This window comes from Phyllobates terribilis, unplaced genomic scaffold (assembly GCF_046119375.1).
Source record: "Phyllobates terribilis strain yellow unplaced genomic scaffold, ASM4611937v1 Scaffold_5__5_contigs__length_657084704, whole genome shotgun sequence".
Taxonomy (NCBI): Eukaryota; Metazoa; Chordata; class Amphibia; order Anura; family Dendrobatidae; genus Phyllobates; species Phyllobates terribilis.
In genome coordinates, this window is record NW_027362765.1 from 416,741,293 (window position 1) to 416,764,138 (window position 22,846).

At 40.6% G+C, this 22,846-nt stretch overlaps 1 protein-coding gene across 3 annotated transcripts in view; it reads left to right on the plus strand.

Annotated features, from left to right (window-relative positions):
- Window positions 1-22,846, plus strand: part of LOC141273397 (alpha-2-macroglobulin-like protein 1) — a 302,764-nt gene that overhangs the window by 219,518 nt on the left and 60,400 nt on the right. For all 3 annotated transcript variants that reach the window (XM_073685165.1, XM_073685166.1, XM_073685167.1), the window contains exons 17-22: window positions 9,874-9,955; window positions 12,672-12,750; window positions 13,391-13,616; window positions 19,983-20,103; window positions 20,472-20,593; window positions 21,658-21,709. In XM_073685165.1, the coding sequence (XP_073541266.1) occupies window positions 9,874-9,955; window positions 12,672-12,750; window positions 13,391-13,616; window positions 19,983-20,103; window positions 20,472-20,593; window positions 21,658-21,709 (682 nt within the window). The remainder of the gene's footprint in view (window positions 1-9,873; window positions 9,956-12,671; window positions 12,751-13,390; window positions 13,617-19,982; window positions 20,104-20,471; window positions 20,594-21,657; window positions 21,710-22,846) is intronic.

Below are 22,846 nucleotides of genomic sequence, written 5' to 3' on the forward strand. Positions count from 1 at the left end.
AAATTGGTATTCTATACACAGGTGGTATATCTTGCAACACAGATAGGCTACTCCACTGACTAACACACTCTGCAATAGGCCAAAAAGGATTAGCTTTGCTAGATTCAGCCAAATGCTGTGAAAAAAACTTGCACAGCACTGGCACAGACCTGCCTGGCAAAAACTGATAGGAACTGATGTAACCTAGTCCTGAAAAGGACTCCAATTACAATTAGTCTTTACTCCCACAATCTATCTATTTAAGAGCACAGACCTCCCTGATAAAAGTCGTAGGAAATGCTGTAACCTAGTCCTTAAAAGGACTGCAATCACAACTATTCCCTACTCCCAAGCTATCTGTATATTTGTGCGAAAATTGGCTTGAAATTAACAAGGTATAGCGCACACAGCAACAGCGGTGCCGTCTAACACGCAGCTGCAGCAGTGAGAAAATGGTGGCGACGGGCAAAATGGCTTGGTCTTATAGGGCAAGGACATGTGACATACACTGCCAATGACACATGCCCTTGCTTGTGTGAAAAAAAGCACTTCGCTCCGTGTGTGCGCTGCTGATAGGCTGACAGATTGCACCTCCCCACTGCAAATGCGGGAAAGAGAAAAAAAAATGGAGATCTTCATTGTTCCTGCAGAGATCCATCCCCTGCCCCTCCCCCCACCCCGCTGTACACTCAAACTGCGTATTAACATTAATTTTCATCATTACTGAGAAAAAATCCAGTTATGATTTTGGTGCACGAACAGTTATCGAACATAACCTCGAACAGCCGAATTTTTCTCAAATTGTTCGTGTTCGCCGAACGGCTCGAACACCGCCCAAAACAGCTCGAATTTGAGATTGGCGAACAGTTCGAGTAGAACAACGCTCATCTCTAGTCAGGAGCAGCGGTGCCTGAACTCCGGCGAACCCACTTATGCAATGACGGGGCTGCTTTACGGCCCCGTCATTATAGCGGAGGCAGCGGTTTAGAGCGGTCACATTTTATGTGGCTGCTCTAATCTGGAGATCTTCGTGGGACACTCGATTTGAACTACTACAGAGGGGTAAGGATAAGGTTGTGGTTTATTATTTTATATTTTATTACAGGGGTTCGATGGCTTCGGGGAATTAGGTGTCTAGGTGAGTATAGGTGTATTTTTTTATTTTTTACTTTATTTTAGGTGGCAATCGGCGGGGACAGGTAATGTATAAACTAATTTATTTTAGGTAACCACTGGCCACCAATGAAATGTATTTAAAATTTATTGGGGACCAAAAACAAAAAAGAAAAATATGGGGGCCTAAAAAAATAAAACATGTATAGGGGCAAAAATAACATATGGGGCAGTTTAAATAGCAGGATCAGGCTGATGGGAACTACTGCTCCCATCGAGCTGATCCTGCTGGCATGAGTGGACGGGGGACAGACATAGGCCGTTGGGAGTAGTAGTGTCACATCGGCCTATGTCTGCCTGCATGCAGACACCTGCAGACATTGCGCAAACACCGGCAGACACCGGCAGACACCCGCAAACACCCGCAGACACACGCAAACACACGCAGACTCCCACAGACACCGCGCACACACTAATCATGACCGGGACATTCAGCTCCATCCTCTTGTACCACCCCAGGTGCTCAGCCATGATCCAGGAAGACGGGAATGGTATGGGATTCTCGTCTTCCTGGATTGATGGGATGGTCTGGGAGGTGTGGCTGACCTGTGCGGCCGTGGGAAAGTTCATGTGAGTTCATGCAGTCAAGCATGAACTCACATGAACCCTCTGAGGGCACCGCGGCTACTTCAAATGAACAGCTGATCAGCATCAGCTGATACCTCAGCTGTTCATTTGAAATAACCGGCTGGCTTTCTAGTTCTGTGCTGCGCTACCCGCTCCCTGATGTGCGCTCCCCGCTCCCCCGCCGCCTCCCATCCCGATCCTAAGTTAGGACCGGGCGGGGAGCGAAGCACCAGGGTGCGGGGAGCGTACATCAGGGAGCGGGGAGCGCAGCACAGAACGGGAAAGCTGGCGGTGAAGTCTTTTCACTGCCGGCTTCCCCGCCCGGGTCCTTCGCTCCCCACTCCTTGGTGCTGCGCTCCCCACCCGGTCCTAACTTAGGATCGGGATGGGAGGTGGCGGGGGGAGCGGAGGATCGGGATGGGAGGCTGCGGAGAAGCAGTATGGGGCGGTTGGCCCTGGATTCATCCTAATGCAGGACAATGCCAGACCTCATGTGGCTGGAGTGTGTCAGCAATTCCTGCAAGATGAAGGCATTGAAGCTATGGACTTGCCCGCCCATTCCCCAGACCTGAATCTGATTGAGCACATCTGGGACATCATGTCTCGCTCCATGCACCAACATCACGTTGCACCACAGACTGTCCAGGAGTTGGAGGATGCTTTAGTCCAGGTCTGGGAGATCCCACAGGAGACCATCCGCAACCTCATCAGGAGCATGCCCAGGCGTTGTAGGGAGGTCATACAGGCAAGTGGAGGCCACACACAATACTGAGCCTCATTTTGACTTGTTTTAAGGACATTACAGCAAAGTTGGATCAGCCTGTAGTGTGTTTCTCCACTTTAATTTTGGGGGTGACTCCAAATCCAGGCCTCCATTGGTTAATAAATTTGATTTCCATTGATGATTTTTGTGTGATTTTGTTGTCAGCACATTCAATTTTGCACAGAACAAAGTATTCAATGAGAATATTTCATTCATTCAGATCTAGGATGTGTTATTTGAGTGTTCCCTTTATTTTTTTGAGCAGTGTATATATTGCCTAAAATACAAAGGAAATGTGCCATCTTTAACTTCAGGCATTTAGACCTTTTAGAGATCATTTCATCTTCAACTTGCTCAACAGTTCGCAATAACAGTAATTTTGACAAGGGGTGCCCAAACTTTTACATGCCACTGTACTGTAGCAGAAACAGATTACTATGGTGTATTTTTTTTGTTTTTTGATGCAAAAAAAACAAAAACAACAACCCGAATCCGATCAATGATGTGAGATAGTGATCAGCTCTCGACAGCTGTAGGACATAGCACGGATGTGATTCTTTTTTTACGCTATGCTATCTGAAACTAACCCTAACTGAATTCAGTAAAAAATAATGTAGTAGATGCCGATTACTACAGTATATGTTTTTTGTCCCTAATCTAGTCCTATCAACAATATCAACCAATCAAAATTATTTATTTTTATTCTTTTTACAAACAAACAAACAAACAAGAACTGGATGCCGATCAATGATCTGCGTCACAGTCCAGCGCTTAATGGCTATAGTACGCACACACAGATGTGGTGCAAAAAGGGGATGAAAAAAAAGACAGGAAAAAAAAAGCTCTTGCCATAAATGAGCATGGGTGCCGGTCAGTGATGTGCAACTGATCAGTGGCTTGGCGGTTGAAGGACGCACACACGGAGGTGGTGCGAATGGGATGTGGGGGAGGAAATAGACAAGGACAAAAAAAAGTCACAGCGATCATAGTTGCGGGTGGGGCGGCACCACTTCCCCCATTATGACGACTCCCTGTGCCCTGCTGCAAGATTCAGCAGGCAAATTAATGCAATCGCCACGACTGCATTCACAGTGCCGCATTAAAAAATAGAACATATCCATACGTCCAAGGTCAGTTAGTACTTACCAACCTGGATGTATACATATGTGTAGGGTTAATCCATGTGATGCCTTCTTGGACTTTACCCCAGGACTATTTTTATTATTTTTCTGTTTAACTTCTTTGCATGATTCATGATTCCCTGGATTTGAACCTGGTTATTCCCCTAATTACACTTTTCAAATACAATTCTGTTATTGTCATTTTCCCTAACTCTATTTGACTCAGCTAGCAGACACCTATTTCCTCAAGTTGTTCCACCGGCCAGCAGCTACTTCGTGGATGCAACCTGGGGTCCTCAGCAGCAAAGATCAGATCCATGTAGAAGGTGAATATCACAGTGCCCTTAGGACCTGTTATGCAGATTAGCTATGCCAAGTCTTTACTTGAGAGCCTATTTGAATATGTGGATTTGTGGCACCCTAGGGGTCTGGTTGCCACAGTAATAGAAATATTACGTCTGAGAGCAAGTGGGAGGTTTCTCTGGTCAGGAGCCCTAAGCATGCAACACCGCCCGCCCAGACCTGGGAGGGGAGGAATCTGCCCATATAAACTGGGTCTGGGGCGGGATTAGTGAGTTGAGTCAGAGCCTGGAGACAGCTCCAGACACAGGGAATGAAACAGCAGGAGCTCTGTAGGAGCTAGGAGCAGAAGACCAGGGGCTGGAAGCTAAGCAGAGATATAGCTCGCCCTGGCAGAAGAATCTGATAACCGGACACAGGAGTCCGAGGCTGTGGGGACTGATATTCACCCAGTGGCAGAAACCAGCCGGCAGGGGATTCCAGGTCCTCTGGCCATAGAAGCCCGGAGGCTCAGTCACAAGGAAGGGACCAGCACCTCCATCCAGGAGCGGAGGCTAACAGAAGGCCCCAAGTCACCAGCCATACGGGTGAGCACCACACGGTATACTCAGGGACGTGGGCTACTTCTACCCGCTTACAGCAAGGTAGCCAGAAAGAGTGCAGATAGACGGGAAGGCCTACAACTCCACCTGGCCAGGGGAACTCCTGTTTGCTCGTAGACTGACCAGGCCCCTTATGTTAGCCAGTACTCCCGGGAGGGTCTGCCTTAATATCACCAGTAAAGACCCTGAACTGCACTGCAAAGACTCTGAGTCGTTCCTGCTTCATCGGCGCACCAGCACTACTAGTGCTGGGACTCCCGTGCACTACCACCCTCACCATCAACTACACTTCCCTGGGGCTCCACTCTTCCCGTGGGGAGTCACACTACCTCAGCTGCACCCACCATCAGCCCCAGCGGTCTGCCTTGCAGCGGCGGTCTGCGCTGACCGCAATCCATGGGTGGCGTAGTCAGACAATTAACCTAAAACCTTCACAAAATACCGCCATCGGCCTGACCACCATGAGCCACGGGACCGGGTCACCGCCACGGATTCTACAACCCCCAGAGACCCGGCTCCGGGTATCCCACACACGTCCACGCTAGGCCCAGGGGGCGAGTCAGATTCATAACACTTGTCTTGTCCCTGACTCAGCGTCTAATATTTAGCTATTACACACATGGACAAAATTGGTGGTAACCTTCTGCTAAAGTAAGAAAAACTTACAATGGTCACTAAAATAACTTGAAACTGACAAAAATAATTTTCAATGGAAATTTACTGAGCATCAACTAATGAAAATCAGACATTGCTTTCAAATTGTGGTTCAATGGAAAATGGAAAAAAATAACATAACAAAAAACTAATGAATATGGCCTGGATAAAAATGATGATACCCCTAGAAAAGATTGAAAATAATTTAACTATAGGGACATGTTAAACTTGTAATCAATCAGTTTGCCTATTTAAAGGGTGAAAAGTAGCCTCTGTGCTGTTTGGAATCATGACGTGAAACATAGTCCAAATGAAAGCTAAGGAGAGAGTTGTCTTAGAAGATTAGAAAGAAAATTGTAGACGAACATGTTAAAGGTAAATGCTATAAGACCATCTCCAAACACCTTGATGTTCCTATTACTAGAGTTTGCCATATTATTCAGAAGTTTAAGTTCTTTAGGACTGTAGCCAACCTCCCTGGATGTACAGTACAGACCAAAAGTTTGGACACACCTTCTCATTTAAAGATTTTTCTGTATTTTCATGACTATGAAAATTGTACATTCACACTGAAAGCATCAAAACTATGAATTAACACATGTGGAATTATATACTTAACAAAAAAGTGTGAAACAACTGAAAATATGTCTTATATTCTAGGTTCTTCAAAGTAGCCACCTTTTGCTTTGATGACTGCTTTGCACACTCTTGGCATTCTCTTGATGAGCTTCAAGAGATAGTCACCGGAAATGGTCTTCCAACAATCTTGAAGGAGTTCCCAGAGATGCTTAGCACTTGTTGGCCTTTTGCCTTCACTCTGCAGTCCAGCTCACCCCAAACCATCTCGATTGGGTTCAGGTCTGGTGACTGTGGAGGCCAGGTCATCTGGCTTAGCACCCCATCACTCTATTCCTTGGTCAAATAGCCCTTACACAGCCTGGAGGTGTGTTTGGGGTCATTGTCCTGTTGAAAAATAAATGATGGTCCAACTAAACGCAAACCGGATGGAAGAGCATGCCGCTGCAAGATTCTGTGGTAGCCATGCTGGTTCAGTATGCCTTCAATTTTGAATAAATCCCCAACAGTGTCACCAGCAAAGCACCCCCACACCATCACACCTCCTCCTCCATGCTTCACAGTGGAAACCAGGCATGTAGAGTCCATCCGTTCACCTTTTCTGCGTCGCACAAAGACACGGTGGTTGGAACCAAAGATCTCAAATTTGGACTCATCAGACCAAAGCACAGATTTCCACGGGTCTTATGTCCATTCCTTGTGTTTTTTAGCCCAAACAAGTCTCTTCTGCTTGTTGCCTGTCCTTAGCAGTGGTTTCCTAGCAGCTATTTTACCATGAAGGCCTGCTGCACAAAGTCTCCTCTTAACAGTTGTTGAAGAGATGTGTCTGCTGCTAGAACTCTGTGTGGCATTGACCTGGTCTCTAATCTGAGCTTCTGTTAACCTGCGATTTCTGAGGCTGGTGACTCCGATAAACTTATCCTCAGAAGCAGAGGTGACTCTTGGTCTTACTTTCATGGGGCAGTCCTCACGTGAGCCAGTTTCTCTGTAGCTCTTTATGGTTTTTGCAACTGCACTTGGGGACACTTTCAAAGTTTTCCCAATTTTTCGCACTGACTGACCTTCATTTCTTAAAGTAATGATGGCCACTCGTTTTTCTTTACTTAGCTGCTTTTTTCTTGCCATAATACAAATTCGAACAGTCTATTCAGTAGGACTATCAGCTGTGTATGCACCTGACTTCTGCACAACACAACTGATGGTCCCAACCTCATTTATAAGGCAAGAAATCCCACTTATTAAACCTGACATGGCACACCTGTGAAGTGAAAACTATTTCCGGTGACTACCTCTTGAAGCTCATCAAGAGAATGCCAAGAGTGTGAAAAGCAGTCATCAAAGCAAAAGGTGGCTACTTTGAATAACCTAGAATATAAGACATATTTTCAGTTGTTTCACACTTTTTTGTTAAGTATATAATTCCCATGTGTTAATTCATAGTTTTGATGCCTTCAGTGTGAATGTACAATTTTCATAGTCATGAAAATACAGAAAAATCTTTAAATGAGAAGGTGTGTCCAAACTTTTGGTCTGTACTGTAGACGCAAGAGGAACATTTTTGACAAATTGAAGAGGAGGATATTACAAAGCCCAGAACAACTTTCAAAGACATTAGAGGTGAACTCAAAAGTCAAGATACATTAGTGGTGCACCATCCATCGCTGTCTTGGCCAAAGTTCACATAAGTAGCTGTTTTTCCGGGCTGCAATTTCCTTGCATGTCTCCGCAAGGTCAGTGGTTACTTTTCCGGGAAAAACAATATTAGCATTGTTATAAGTCTGTGACAAACTGACAATTTAATCATCAGTTGGTGGAAATTCAAGAGTGATGTCCATGTGACTTTTTGTAGCTGCTTTAGCAAAAAGGGCCATTTGCCATAACAAAACTGAAATGTCAATATTGATGATCACATTGATGAACTGTGAGTTGAATTTCATGAAAGTCTCAAGTCTCGGTGACTTCAAACAATTTGCAAATCAATTCATACAGAAAAAGAACTGCTCAGCGTCATGTTACACATTGCTGAAAAGAGCCAGCAAAGAGCAGCTTAACATGACAGCAGGTGAAGCCGCATGTGTTTTCCCATAATACTTTGCAGCTATCACATCACATGGTCTAACGCATCCAATCAGGAGGGACTACAACAGATACTATAAAAAATAAGGGCAGGGAAAGCATTGGTCAATTTAGGGTGTTAAAGCCTGCAAATAATTAAAAGGCCTAATTCTGAGTTTGATGAACTGCAGCACTGAAAAACATAGAAAATGGGAGTGGTAGCCTCAGTCTCCGATTAATAACAGTCAGATTCAAGTGTCAGGGAGGTGCAGAACCTGCAGAGTCAGTGTGACTTTGAATTGATTGACATGTGATATACTGCAGTAACATAGCAGCACTTTGATATTTTTGTTCATTCTTGACACACTACAAAGAAGAGGGCAGTTTTTAAGCTCCCACAGTCCTAATTTTTCTACTGCAGTAGAATACCGAAACCAAGGCTTGCCTATCAGCGAAAGTGAGCTTGAACATGATAGCTAACTCCTTCAGTATCTTTTTCCCCTTCACCTTCCCTGTGTGTCCGTTTCTTCAGTCCGTAATCTGTTCCCTGTCTTATCTCAAATTTTTGTTGGCTAGGATGGTCTAAGTCAAGTATATGATATTTGTCATTGCATTCCTTATAGGTGTATTGCCATGCCCTCCTTTAGGATCACTACTTGTTTGTTTCTCAGTCTGCTTGGAACTAAGCTGTAGGGTCCTGCATATTTGTCATGTTTCACACTTATACCTCTGTATTATTCTACTTTACCAATTCAATGTGAAAGTTTTCTTTGTATGATGCTTGTTTATTAACCTCAATAAAAATTACAGTTTAAAAAAAAAATAAGATAAAGTGTGCTTCCAGGCACGTGAGACAAATAAGCCATAAGTGATATATTTTTGAAGGAAAGAGAGAGACACCCAGAACATCATCTGACACTGATTTTATCATTTTACATTCCAAACCATTGTACTGCTTTTTACTGCAAGGATGATAACTGTCACTTTGAAATCTTCTATTAGTATTGGCGGTGAGGCCCAAGCGTCGATTACTGAAGAATATGACAGGAAACTTGTTTATCTTCCATGACCCCAAATTTTGGGACAGCATACTTATTTTTAGTTAAATGAATTTTTTGAGGTGTAGCATCTGGTGAAAATTCACCTGGTAAGACACTGCACAGGATTAAGACCCTGGTCACAGAATGCTAAATACATTTTCAAAACAAAATTGTATGTCTATCATGAATCTAATTTTTGGGATATCTCAGCATACTCCTCATCATTAGTGAAATTAGTTTTTTGGAAAGCGGCATCTCGAGTGAATTTCATAAGTACGACTCTGCTCAAAATTGGGCCCCTGCACTGAAATGGGCACGAAGGGCAAAATGTTCTAAAAATAATGATGGGTTTATGTGAATCTATTTTCTTTAGATTTCTGCTTCATAAACATTTTTTGTGGAAATCAGAATTTTATTGGAAAAATTTACTGGGTTGACTTTCCACAGTAGTACCCTATGCATGATTGGGTTCTTATGAAGAGGTAGAATCAATGGAAAACATTTTTGTAACTAAAAAAACAAAAAACAAACATTTTTAGTATTCTTTTCTATAAGAAAATTCTCAATTTTTGTATCAATATTTATTTTTTAATGGGTTGAAAATCCCCTGTAGAAACCTGTGCAGAATTGAGAAGATGAAAGGCTAAGTCAGTGTTTCTTTAGTTACGTATATGTCCTGTATTCAATATGAACCAAATATCAGGTAGTTTAGGAGACAGCTGCTCAATGCTGATCGACAAGAGATGACGATATTAGACAGTAAACTTGAGAAGGCTTTGCTCCTTCAATAATTTCAGGTTCAACAGAATTTAATTTACATTAGTAATAGCTAATTCTTCTGGTTATGGAGTGTCTATTGCCAGTTCTTCAGTAACAACGTCACAATTACCTAATACAGGTTCTTCTATCAACGGTCACATGAATGGAGAGGGTGAAAGAATAAAACCATCAAATAAAAATAAAAAAGTACCTCTTTATGATTGGCTAAATATAAAGTACGGTAAGTTAATGTGACCAAGTCAATATTTTTCTTTCTTTTTTAGGAAAACTTCTTACTTGTTTTTACCAACACTGGCTCAAAAGACTTGACTCCCCGAATGTCTGTAACAAAGAAGAAAACTAAAGGTACTTCCATAATTCAGAATCCTTATGTAAGGGTCGTACGGGTCAAGGTTTAGTGCTGTGACCCCAGGCACCAGTAGAACGGGTTCCTTTGAGTGTGTGGCTGTAGTTAGTGCATTGAAATGTTTTCCATTCAGGCTTCATACCTTCAAATCGTGCAGGATCTCCCAATGTTCACAAAGAAACAGACAATCCATTTTATAAAAATAAAATCTAAACTGATGAAACCAGTATACCATATGTCCAAGAGATAGCAGACACAAAACTTAGTATTCATAACTTTATCTGTTTTCACAGAGACATAAATATTTTGGTTACACGTGGCGGCACTGCATTTGTAAGCAACAAAATTTCAGAGATACAATTTGCCCGATTTTAGTACTCCCTTTCTTTTGTCTGAACTTCCCTACCACAGCGCTCTCCAGGAATTCCCTTGCAAAGAGGCGTACATGGAAATCATGGGGCCCCATAGCAGAAGTTCTAGTTGCCCTTCTTCACCCCAAGAAAAGAAACTTAATATTCAGCGGGTTCAAATAAGAGCATTTCTCACACCTTTGCAGCCCTTACAAAGTACTTTTCCCCTATTGAAGACACATAGTGTTCCCATGTACTAAGATACCCCTGATGCCAACAAAAGTGCCCCTCAAACACAGTAAGATGCCCCCCACAGTGAATTCCTCCGCTGTACCTCCACACGCACAGTATGATGACCCTACAGTACCCCCCCTGCAGAATATGATACCCCCACAGTGACCCCAACACAGCATGATGGCCCAACAAAACCCTCCACACAATATGATGCCCCCATAAATAGCCCTTCAAATGGTGTAATGGTCCCCTACATGGTATAATAGCCCCACGTATCCCTTCAAATAGTAGAATGGCCCTCACAAAGTAGTCACTGATTTTTTTTTTTTTAAAGAAATACTCGCCTGTTCCTGTTCCTCTGCTACTCCGAGCGCTGCAATGCGTAGTCTGAAGCTCTGCGCATCTCACCGCAGCACTTTATTGCACCTGCTATGCTGGAATGTTGGACACATGGAGAGTGATGGAGGAGGGAGTGGATAGCTCCCTCTTCCATCATTACTTTCAACTGCCTCTGCATCCAGGATGCCGATATAGTTGAAAGTATGATGTCGTGTGGGAGTGGGGGGACCCGGATCTGGTGTTGATACTGGGTCCCCCCAACTCATAAGCCCTTTAGCAGCGTCATGGTCTGACAGTATTAGCAGTACACCACTGCCCTTGATTTGGCTTGGCAAGTCCATTATTTATTCACTATGCCTCTCAGGTCTGGCCTACAAGTTGCTTCTTCAGCCCACTCCTCCACTAGCTGCCTTGGGCCCACAGCCCACAGCTCTATTTCTGGCTCCAGGCTGTACTCACTGAAGCTGAGTTCTCTTTCTGCATCTTTTCCACTCACCACACAGGGTCCAGGTTGCTTTGGCTATCTTACAATGCCACTGGATCTAATTACAGAATTTTAATTTTTTTTCTGCTTCTTCTTTTCACACACTCCTCTATATGTGGCCTAGTTGGTCACAATCCTTGTGACTGCCTTCACTTCACTAACTGCTGACTCAATGTAGCTAGGAATCAATTCTGTTTTTACTCCCAAAACACACCTCCCATCTACAGGACAGAGCCAAACATGACAGCTGTTTTTTTTTAACAATTTACTTTTAATTAGTGATTAAAGAACACACATATATATTATAAATTATTATGATAATGTGCATAAAAGTATAAAATCTGATAGTAATTGACCCCTGGTGTACATGTGCATCAGGGTGCAGATGGGTGGAACAAGCTCAGGAGCTGAGCAGGAGCAGAGCTTGCCTGCTGCAAGCTCCCATAGGTGCCACCTTTATTTTGTGCAGGATGAAGTTCCTTTAAAAGGAATAAAAAAGTAAACAAAGAAAATTAAAAATATTGAAAAAATATATATTTAAATTGCCCCTTTTTTCCTTAAAAATATAGAAATAAAAAAAGTATATTTGGTATTGTCGCATCCTTCAAAATATCCGATCTAGCAAAAGATAAAATGTATTAACCCATGCAATAAACACCGTAAAAAGAAAAAAAGAAAATAAACGTCAGAATTGCGTTTTTTTGGTCAGCATACCTCCCTAAGAACTTGATACAATGCAATTAAAATGTCTTATGTACCCACCATGATTCCAAATAAAAACATCAACTTGCTACATAAAAAACAAGCCATCACACAGCTCCAGAAAAAAGAAAACAAGTTACGTCTATCAAAAAATAGCAACACAAGCCAGCTTTTTTTTTGTTTGTTTTTTTACATTTCTGAATATTTTTTCACCATTTCAGTAAAAAAAAAAAAAAAAAACTATGTAAGTTTGGTGATACTGCAAACAAAGTGACAAATCATGTTTCCAGGTAATTTTTACTGCACAATAAACATCGGAAAACATGAGGGAATTTCATTTTTTTATCATTTCATCCAGCTTAAAATTCTTGTTTTTCTTTTTAAGTACATTTTACAGTAAATTAATGATACCATTCAAAATTGTAACTCATGCTGCAGGAAACAAACTCTCATATGGCCATGTCGACAGTAAAGTAAAAACATTATAGCTCTGGAAAGAAAAGGAAAAAAAAAACTAAAGCATAAAACGGAAAATTGGCCACTGGGGTTTTAGGAGGCAAATGACTTGACTACATTTATTTTTAATGGAACACTTGCCTTTCCTAGATGCTGCCAAAGCGATCGCGAAACCTTTTACAAGAAGTTTCTTTCCAGACACCTGGCTGTTTGAGTTAGTTCCTGTAGGGTGAGTATGCTACTGCTTTATTACATCAATGCCTACAGATATGAGACTTGCACATTATTATATTAAGGCCACGTTCACACATTCAGTATGTGGGCAGCATTATACATCAGTATTTGTAAGCCATGCTGGGCATGCTGTCTTGATTTTAAAGACAGGCCATCGGCCTCCTGATGAACCTGTTGGGGAAACGCATCAAGGCTATATCTAGGCTATCATCATGAATATGCTCTGATAATTATTATTTATTATTTACCATATATTATTTGTCCCTGTCTTTGCCCAATTAGAGAGAGTTTTATTTGGTATATCATTGTACTACTATTGGGAATACTAGTGCATGTGCCCATTCACACATTATTATCTATGATAGGGGGCATATAGGGCAATTATAGAGACAGCCGCCAAGGAGTGGGGGCGCCAATCTCGCTCATCAGTAGAGTGCCAACCTCCGTGGATAGGCAGTTACAGATACCTAGGATACGAGCTAGTGTAATTTAGCGCATCTTTATTGCCTTTTATTTTTTGCATATTTTATCAAATTTTCTTAGATTATCTTGCTTATTTTTGTTCTTTTTTTTCTTGAATTTTTTAACCTATATCTAAAAAAAACATTCATTACAGCATTCGTCTTGTCTTACAGCTCAGATGGACATGTTGAACTGAATAGAACAACTCCACACAGTATCACTAGATGGGTAACCGATGCCTTCTGCTTGAGCAAGAATGGTTTAGACAGTGTCACCGATGTTGACCTCACCACATTCCAGCCATACTTCAATGACCTGATTGTCCCCTCCTCTGTGGTACAAGGAGAAAAATTTACAATACAAGCCTTGGTCTTCAGCTATGAGAAGAAATGCATTCTGGTAAGAAATATTATGCACGTTTTTAATGTTAAAAAAAAGTTTTCTCTCTCATTGGTTGACAGATTCCCAGGGGAGAACTTTTTAGCTGAACCCTCAACTTGACAAGCAAAGAACATGTTTACCCAGCTCACCTCAAGCTCTCCAAGTGCAAGTGGCCCTGGCATCAGCTCTGGTTTGCCTGATGCTAACATTAGCCTTGTTTTATTTCTATAGTAAGAAATCACATTGCCATTATTTGTCAAATTATTCCTTTACAACATGGCCCACTCCTCCATACAGATCTTCTCCAGATCTTTCAGGTTTCGGGGCTGTCACTTGGCAACATTGAGTTTTAGCTCCCTCCAAAGATTTTCTATTGAGTTCAGGTCTGGAGACTGGCTAGGACACTCCAGGACCTTGAAATGCTTCTTTTGGAGCCACTACTTAGTTGCCCTGGCTGTATATTTTGGGTCATTGTCAAGCTGGAAGACCTAGCCACCCACGACCCATCTTCAATGCTCTTACTAAGGGTAGGCGGTTGTTGGCGATATATGACCCCATCCATCCTCCCCTCAATACAGTGCAGTCGTCCTATCCATTTTGCATAAAAGTACACCAAAAGTATGATGCTTCCCCCACCATGCTTCACGGTTCGGACGGTGTTCTTGGGGTTGTACTCATCCTTCTTCTTCCACCCAAACATGGCGAGTGGAATTGATACCAAAAAGTTCTATTTTGGCCTCATCTGACCACATGACCTTCTGCCATGCCAGATGGTCAATGGCGAACTTCAGACAGGCCTGTATATGTGCTGGCGTGAGTAGGGGACATTGTGCACCCTGCAAGATTTTAATCCATGACGGCGTAGTGTGTTACTAATGGTAATGTTTGAGACTGCGGTCTCAGCTTTCTTCAGGTCATTGACCAGTTCCTCTCGTGTAGTTCTGGGCTGATTCCAGACCTTTCTCAGAATCATCCTTACCCCACAAGGAGAAATGTTACATTGAGCCCCAGACTGAGGAAGTCATCTTGTGTTTCCTCCATTTTCTCTCTAACTGCACCAACAGTTGTTGCCTTCTCACCAAGCTGCTTGCCTATTGTCCTGAAGCCCATCCCAGCCTTGTGCAGGTCTACAATTTTGTCCCTGGTGTCCAGACAGCTCTTTGGTCTTGGCCATGGTGGAAAGGTTGGAGTGTGATTGAGTGTGTGGACAGGTGTCTTTTATACAGGTCACGAGTTCAAACAGGTGCAATTAATATAGATAATGAGTGCAGAGTAGGAGGGCTTCTTAAATAAAAACTAACAGGTCTGTGAGAGCCGAATTCTTGCTGGTTGGTAGGTGATCAAATACTTATTTCATGCAATAAAATGTAATTTAATTATTTAAAAATTATACAATGTGATTTTCTGGATTTTTTTTTACATTCTGTCTAGCACAGTTAAAGTGTACCTATGATAAAAATTACCAATTTCTCCATTTTTTGTAGGTGGGAAAACTAGCAAAATCGGCAGTGTATCAAATACTTATTTTTTTCCACTGTATCAGACATCCTACAAGACCTTAACTGTAGACAATTACAAACCTTTAACTCTCTTATTATTTATTTTTTTATTCTTTTTATTTATATAGCGCCAACATATTCCGCAGCGCTTTACAATTCAGACAATTTAAAGACATTATTGGCACTATCCCCATTGGGGCTCACAATCTACATTCCCTATCAGTATGTCTTAAAAGTGACTTCAGCAAGCATCCCCGATTCATATCTATATAAAAAAATAGAGGAATACATAAATACAAAACTAACATTCCCCCTTACTTTCCCCAGAACAATCTCAATTCTTCTAAATAATACCAAAATTAAAAACATATAGAGTACTAGATCAATCTATCAATAGTTCAATTACTACATAAACATTTTAAAAAACAAATATACTTAAATGTGAAAAAGACCTGAATATTTCATATTCCATTGAAAAATGGTCTCAACTCAAGCCCTGAAATGGAACTTGTGCTCCTTCCAAGAAACCCATTATAAAATATTGGCCAGATTCTACTTCTCTCCAGTAAAACTAAACAAAATATCACGTAACTATCTGAAAAAGTGTTGGAGGAATAGTGACCAAACAAGTGATACGTTACACATTTTCTGGAATTGTCCAAAAAGAAAAAAATTATGGAAAGAAGTACATGAACTCGTTCAGAAAATAACAGAACATACATTTACCCTATCCACCCAACTTGCTTTTCTATCTTTGGACAGTGATGAACTATCCTAAAAAGTAGACCCATTACTGTATATATCTTATTAGCAACAAAAATTCTTATCACATCCAAATGGAAAAAATTTGCAGAAACGCATTAAAAACGCATCGTGGGCACACAGCCAAATGGTTACAGCAATGTCATATAATACAGTTTCAAAACGTTTAAAGAAAGGAAAAAGTACCGTTCATGTCAATTCCCTACTCCCTAACCATTCCCTTCCCTTTTTTACTCATTCTTCCCCCCTCCCGTTCCCCTATTAATAAATGTTCAAACCATTACCACAATCCACTCCTTTTCCTACTTCTACCCCTCCCCTTTCTCTTACAAATTGTTTGTTCATTTTATAATACATTAATGCATTTGTTATGTAAAAAACCCAATAAAGTGATTTGAAAATCATAATGGGACACATGACACTGTATATAATGGACTATAAAAAATGCAAGAGTGCAATAGGGTCTTATTCACGTAATATAATTGATAAAAGAATATATCGATTCAATCACCTAGTAGGTTCGTGTGAGACACAACACCTAAAATGCTTGGAAGCCAGCTGCTGCAGCTTCCTTGGAATATGATAGAATGAAATGCCGGGAATGGAAGTTGTTCTGCTCTCTCTGGAGTCACGACAAACCAGTGATGAGGTAAAAATGTAGGTTTACTGTCTACGCATTTCAGAGTCCACGACTCCTTCCTCAGGACAACCATACATATAGGTGCATCTCACAAAATTAGAATATCATCAAAAAGTTAATTTATTTCAGTTCTTCAATGCAGTGAAACTCATATATTATATACAGTCATTACAAACAGAGTGATCTATTTCTAGTGTTTATTTCTGTTAATGTTCATGATTATGGCTTACAGCCAATGAAAACACAAAAGTCATTATCTCAGTAAGGTAAAATAATTAACAAAAAACACCTGCAAAGGCTTCCTAAGCTTTTTAAAAGGCCCTTTAGTCTGTTTCAGTAGGCTCCACAATCATGGGGAAGACTGCTGACTTGACAGAAGGCAGTCATTGACACACTCCACAAGGTCCCAGAGTTCCAATTTTCATTTGGAAATGAAGGTCCCAGAGTCTGGAGGAAGAGTGGAGAGGCACCCAAGCCAAGCTGCTTGAGGTCTAGTGTGAAGTTTCCACAATCAGTGATGGTTTGGGGAGCCATGTCATCTGCTGGTGTAGGTCCACTGTGTTTTATCAAGACCAAAGTCAGCGCAGCCGTCTACCAGGAAATTTTAGAGCACTTAATGCTTCTCTCTGCAGACAAGCTTTTTGGAGATGGAAATGTCATTCTCCAGCAGGACTTGGCCCCTGTCCACACTGCCAAAAGTACCAATACCTGGTTTACACACAACAGTATCACTGTGCTTGATTGGCAGCAAACTCGCCTGACCTTAATCTATGGGGTATTGTCAAGAGGAAGATGAGAGACACCAGACCCAACAATGCAGACGAGCTGAAGGCTGCTATCAAAGCCACCTGGGCTTCCATAACACCTCAGCAGTGCCACAGGCTGATCGCCTCCATGCCACGCTGCATTGATGCAGTAATTGATGCAAAAGGAGCCCCGACCAAGTATTGAGGGCATTTACTGAACATACATTTCAGTAGTAGTTACATTTCGGATTTTGAAAACATTTTTCAAGCTGTCGTTATAAAGTATTCTAATTTACTGAGATAATGACTTTTGTGTTTTCATTAGCTGTAAGCCTTATCAACATTAACAGAAATAAACACTTGAAATAGATCACTCAATTTGTAATGACTCAATATAATGTATGAGTTTCACTTTTTGGATTGAAGAACTAAAATAAATAAATTTTTTGATGATATTCTAATTTTGTGAGATGCACCTGTACATACATACATACATGGTTGTCCTGAGGAAGCAGTTGGTGGACTCTGAAATGCGTACACAATAAACCTACATTTTTACCTCATCACTGGTTTGTTGTGACTCCAGAGAGCGCAGAACAATTTCCATTCCTGGCATTTCATTCTAACTGTATAAAATGGGACCAATGTGCAGTACAACACATGACACTGTACACAATGGGACCAATGTACAACACATGACACTGTATAAAATGGAACCACTGTACAACACATGACACTGTATACAATGGGACCAATCTACGACACATGTCATTGTATACAATGGGAACAATGTACGACACATGTCACTGTATACAATGGGACGAATGTACGACACATGACACTGTATACAATGGGACCAATGTACGACACATGACACTGTATAAAATGGGACCAATGTACGACACATGACACTGTATACAATGGGACCAATGTACGACACATGACACTGTATACAATGGGACCAATGTACGACACATGACACTGTATACAATGGGACCAATGTACGACACATGACACTGTATACAATGGGACCAATGTGCGACACATGTCACTGTATACAATGGGACGAATGTACGACACATGACACTGTATACAATGGGACCAATGTACGACACATGACACTGTATACAATGGGACCAATGTACGACACATGACACTGTATGCAATGGGCCAATGTACAACACATGACACTGTATACAATGGGACCAATGTACGACACATGACACTGTATACAATGGGACCAATGTACGACACATGTCACTGTATACAATGGGACGAATGTACGACACATGACACTGTATACAATGGGACCAATGTACGACACATGACACTGTATACAATGGGACCAATGTACGACACATGACACTGTATGCAATGGGCCAATGTACGACACATGACACTGTATGCAATAGGACAAATATACAACACATGACACTGCACACAATGAGACCAATGTACAACACATGACACTGTATAAAATGGGACCAATGTTCGACATATGACACTTGATACAATGGGATTAATGTACGACACATGACACTGTATACTATGAGAAGCAATATATGACACATTACACTGTATACAATGGGACTAATATATGACACATGACACTGTATACAATGGGACAAATATACAACACATGACACTGTATATTATGAGACCAATGTATGACACATGACACTGTATATTATGAGACCAATGTACGACACATGACACTGTATACAATGGGACCAATGTACGACACATGACACTGTATACAATGGGACCAATGTACGACACATGACACTGTATGCAATGGGCCAATGTACAACACATGACACTGTATAAATTGGGACCAATGTACGACACATGACACTATACAATGGGACCAATGTACGACACATGACACTGTATGCAATGGGCCAATGTACGACACATGACACTGTATACAATAGGAGAAATATACAACACATGACACTGCACACAATGAGACCAATGTACAACACATGACACTGTATAAAATGGGACCAATGTTCGACATATGACACTTGATACAATGGGATTAATGTACGACACATGACACTGTATACTATGAGAAGCAATATATGACACATTACACTGTATACAATGGGACTAATATATGACACATGACACTGTATACAATGGGACAAATATACAACACATGACACTGTATATTATGAGACCAATATATGACACATGACACTGTATATTATGAGACCAATGTATGACACATGACACTGTATGCCTATACAGCGTACAGCGGCATTGTTGGATCTATCAAAGGTATATATCAAGAATTCCACCCAAATTTTACCTCTGATGGACACTGCAAAGCACAGCATAAAAAAGCCTGAGTAATGCTGATAACTGTGGATGATGGGAGACAAGAGAAGGAAAATATTTTGTAAACCAATAAAAGGAGGGAAATAAAAAGGGGATAGAACTGAATTACAGTTCTAATTAAGCAGAGTCATAAATTTGCAGTACGGCCACAAAATGACATATTACCATCCTGTATAAATCACTCCAAAGTCTAGTAGACAACCTTTCCATCGTTGTGGTGTCGACAATTGAGTCAAAGTGAAGGTAAATTTGATACTACAACTCATAGTCTTGCTAAGTTTTTCAAGGATTTGATGTTTAGGTCACCAAAAACTTTAACTGTTCAGTATAAAAACATGTTTTATCTTTTGTGCATTTCTGAAGTGTGTATTTATTTCCTTTATCGTTATAACAGATTGTCGCGTCATTGACTGACTCTGAAGATCTGATAACAGCCCAGGACAAGGAGCAGGCCCGATGTGTCTGTGAGGGGCATTCACACAGTTTCACCTGGGATGTTTCAGCTGTAAAACTAAGTACTGCAATGATTCATTATTTTTACGTATAACTGATGTTTGTTTTTAACAATGAAAATTTGTTTTTTTGTTTTTTTTCAAATCCATAAAATGTTGTTGTTTTATAACCTAGTCCATGAATAAAAAATATTGCCTTAGGTTTCTATACGGAGCAACAGTAGAGGCCCAATCCATTTATATGAGGACCCTATTACCACGCCTTACAACCATGTCAATGAGCCCTTAGTGGTAGTATTAGGTTCCTTTAGCCCATATTTTGTGATCCAAGTTTGATCTTCCGGCTCTTGATTCAAGCACAGAAATTATAGATATTTTACTTTATACTCCATAATATGTCCCTTACTTTGGATTCTACATTCACTTTTCAGAGACACTAAAGATTCATGTTGACAGTGGGTCTATAGACGTGGAAGGAGCTTGCAACGAAGATGTTCGTCTCATAGGAAAGGATCTCAGAACGGACTCTGTGGAGAAAACCATTGAGGTCAAGGTGAGAGACAATAACCACAATGCATATATAATGTGCTACAACATTTTAGGGTTATATAAAGAGGACCTGAATACTTAGTAATTGTAAGCCCTTGTACAACTACTATTTGATGTTGGATTGCCGATTACAATGTATTTACCGAGGAGGTCAATTTTGTGGCAATATAACTTCTCATAGATTTTGCAGCTATGAGCACATTTTGACGTATGCAGGCTTCCCAAAATGGCAAATACAGAAAGAAAATGCAGTTTTGTTCTCCCTATAGCCCCTCATTTCTCGTTATTTGATTGACAGCCTGCTCTGCACACACACACACACACACACACACACACACTGCAGAGCAGGCTGTTAATCAAAGTACTGGTTAGTTATTACAGAAGCATTCACAGTATCGTGAGAGGTGACTGTAACAGCCCACTGCCTTGCTCTTATGACTAGAAGCAAGCGGCTGCAGGAAGAATAAATCTTCATTTTTTCCATGTAGCTGATGTTCCAATAAACCTGTTAGACATGATTTCAATGTTATTTACCTGAAGATTACTATTAAATCTGGAGGTAAATATTGCTTTTGGAAGTGAAAGGTTTACTTTAAAGGGATTGTGTCATCTGGAACATTTATTCCCAACGCTGGAACTCACGGCTATCTTGAGAAATAGAATGGTGGTTACACATATGCAGCTCTATCTTTTCATTACCATGGGATCTTACTTGGCAGGTTTTTGGAGATTACATAGGAAAAATTGGAGAGAGATATAATGTACCATGTAGTCGCTCAAATAATATTATGTACTAACATAATGATATTGCCAGATAGTTGCCCAAACCACAGTCCAATAAAAAAGTAATACATTTTAAAATAGGGTTGGACATCAGATTGAGATTGAGATAAAAACTTTTGTTGCTTCAAGTACCCAAAGCATCAGGACCTGTAGAGCCAACTTCAGGGTCAACAGTGACAAAAGATTTCACCTTGTGTGAATGCAACAGTTACAAACTTTCTATGAAGAAAATACAGTCGTTTAAACATATATGAACTATACATAAAGTTATTTTTTTCTATTTAGCCAAAAGGATATGAAGAGGAAAAGGCGAAGACATTCCTTATTTTCCCAGCAGGTAATTAAAATAAGAACATGTGCAGAATTCTAGACAAATGTAGATGCTGCACATACAACGAGTTAACACTGATGTTGTTAGGGTTTAGCTTATTTATTCACACAATCATCTGCAATAAGTAAGAGACTTGAGACAAACATGGAGATTATAAGTGTTCTCTTCCTCTAGTAATCTGGTGAGTTTAAAAAAATGTCTCTGAGTCTCTGGAAATATTTCCCTTAAGTGCATAGTCCATCTCTAGTGTAATATTATAGGACATGTATACTGCCCATGTAACATCCATTAACATCAAAATGTAATGGGGATGGGTGATTCCCTTTACCTCTCCCATAGAGATTACCAATCACTAGTTATAGTCTATGACCCACAGCTTGCTGGTTACAATTTATAGCTCACAGCTTGGTGGTTACGGTTTATGAAACACAGCTTGGTGGTTACAGTCTATGGCCTACAGCTTGGTGGTTACAATTTATGAAACACAGATTTATGGTTACATTCTATGGCTTACAGATTAGTGGTTACAGTCCATACAACACAGCCTGGGGCTTACAGCCTATGGGCTAAAACTTGCTAGTTACAATATATGGCACATAGATTGGTGATTATAATTTATGAAACACAGCTTGGTCGTTATAGATAATTTACAGCACCACAACCAGTGAAAGTTCAGAAAGGCAGTGGTAAATCTCTCTAAGCAATATGACTCTCTAAGTTAGTGAACAAAAATATTTGTAGGTTTGTGTTGGCCTTTTCTGAGACCAGTCCTTAGTATATTTTTATGTTGTTGTAGCTGTGTGAGATCTTTTGTTTTTGTTTGATGAGCTGACACTTGTATTGATATCATGTTGCTATACATATGATGTTCTAATTGCTTTTTACTGCGTTTTTTATTTTTGGGGTGGAGATGTGACAACCAAAAAAGAGCTATTCGGACAATCCCCCCCCCATACAACATTTATTGTACAGATTAAATTATTTTATATGTTAATAGCGTAGACTTTTACAGATATGTCAATTATTTGTTTATTTTTTAATTCAGTTTTAATTGAGGATAAGAGGGGTGATTTGTACTTGAATGTTTTTTTAATTTTTTAAATATATATTTTTTTGTTTGATTGCTTGATCTATACAATGCAA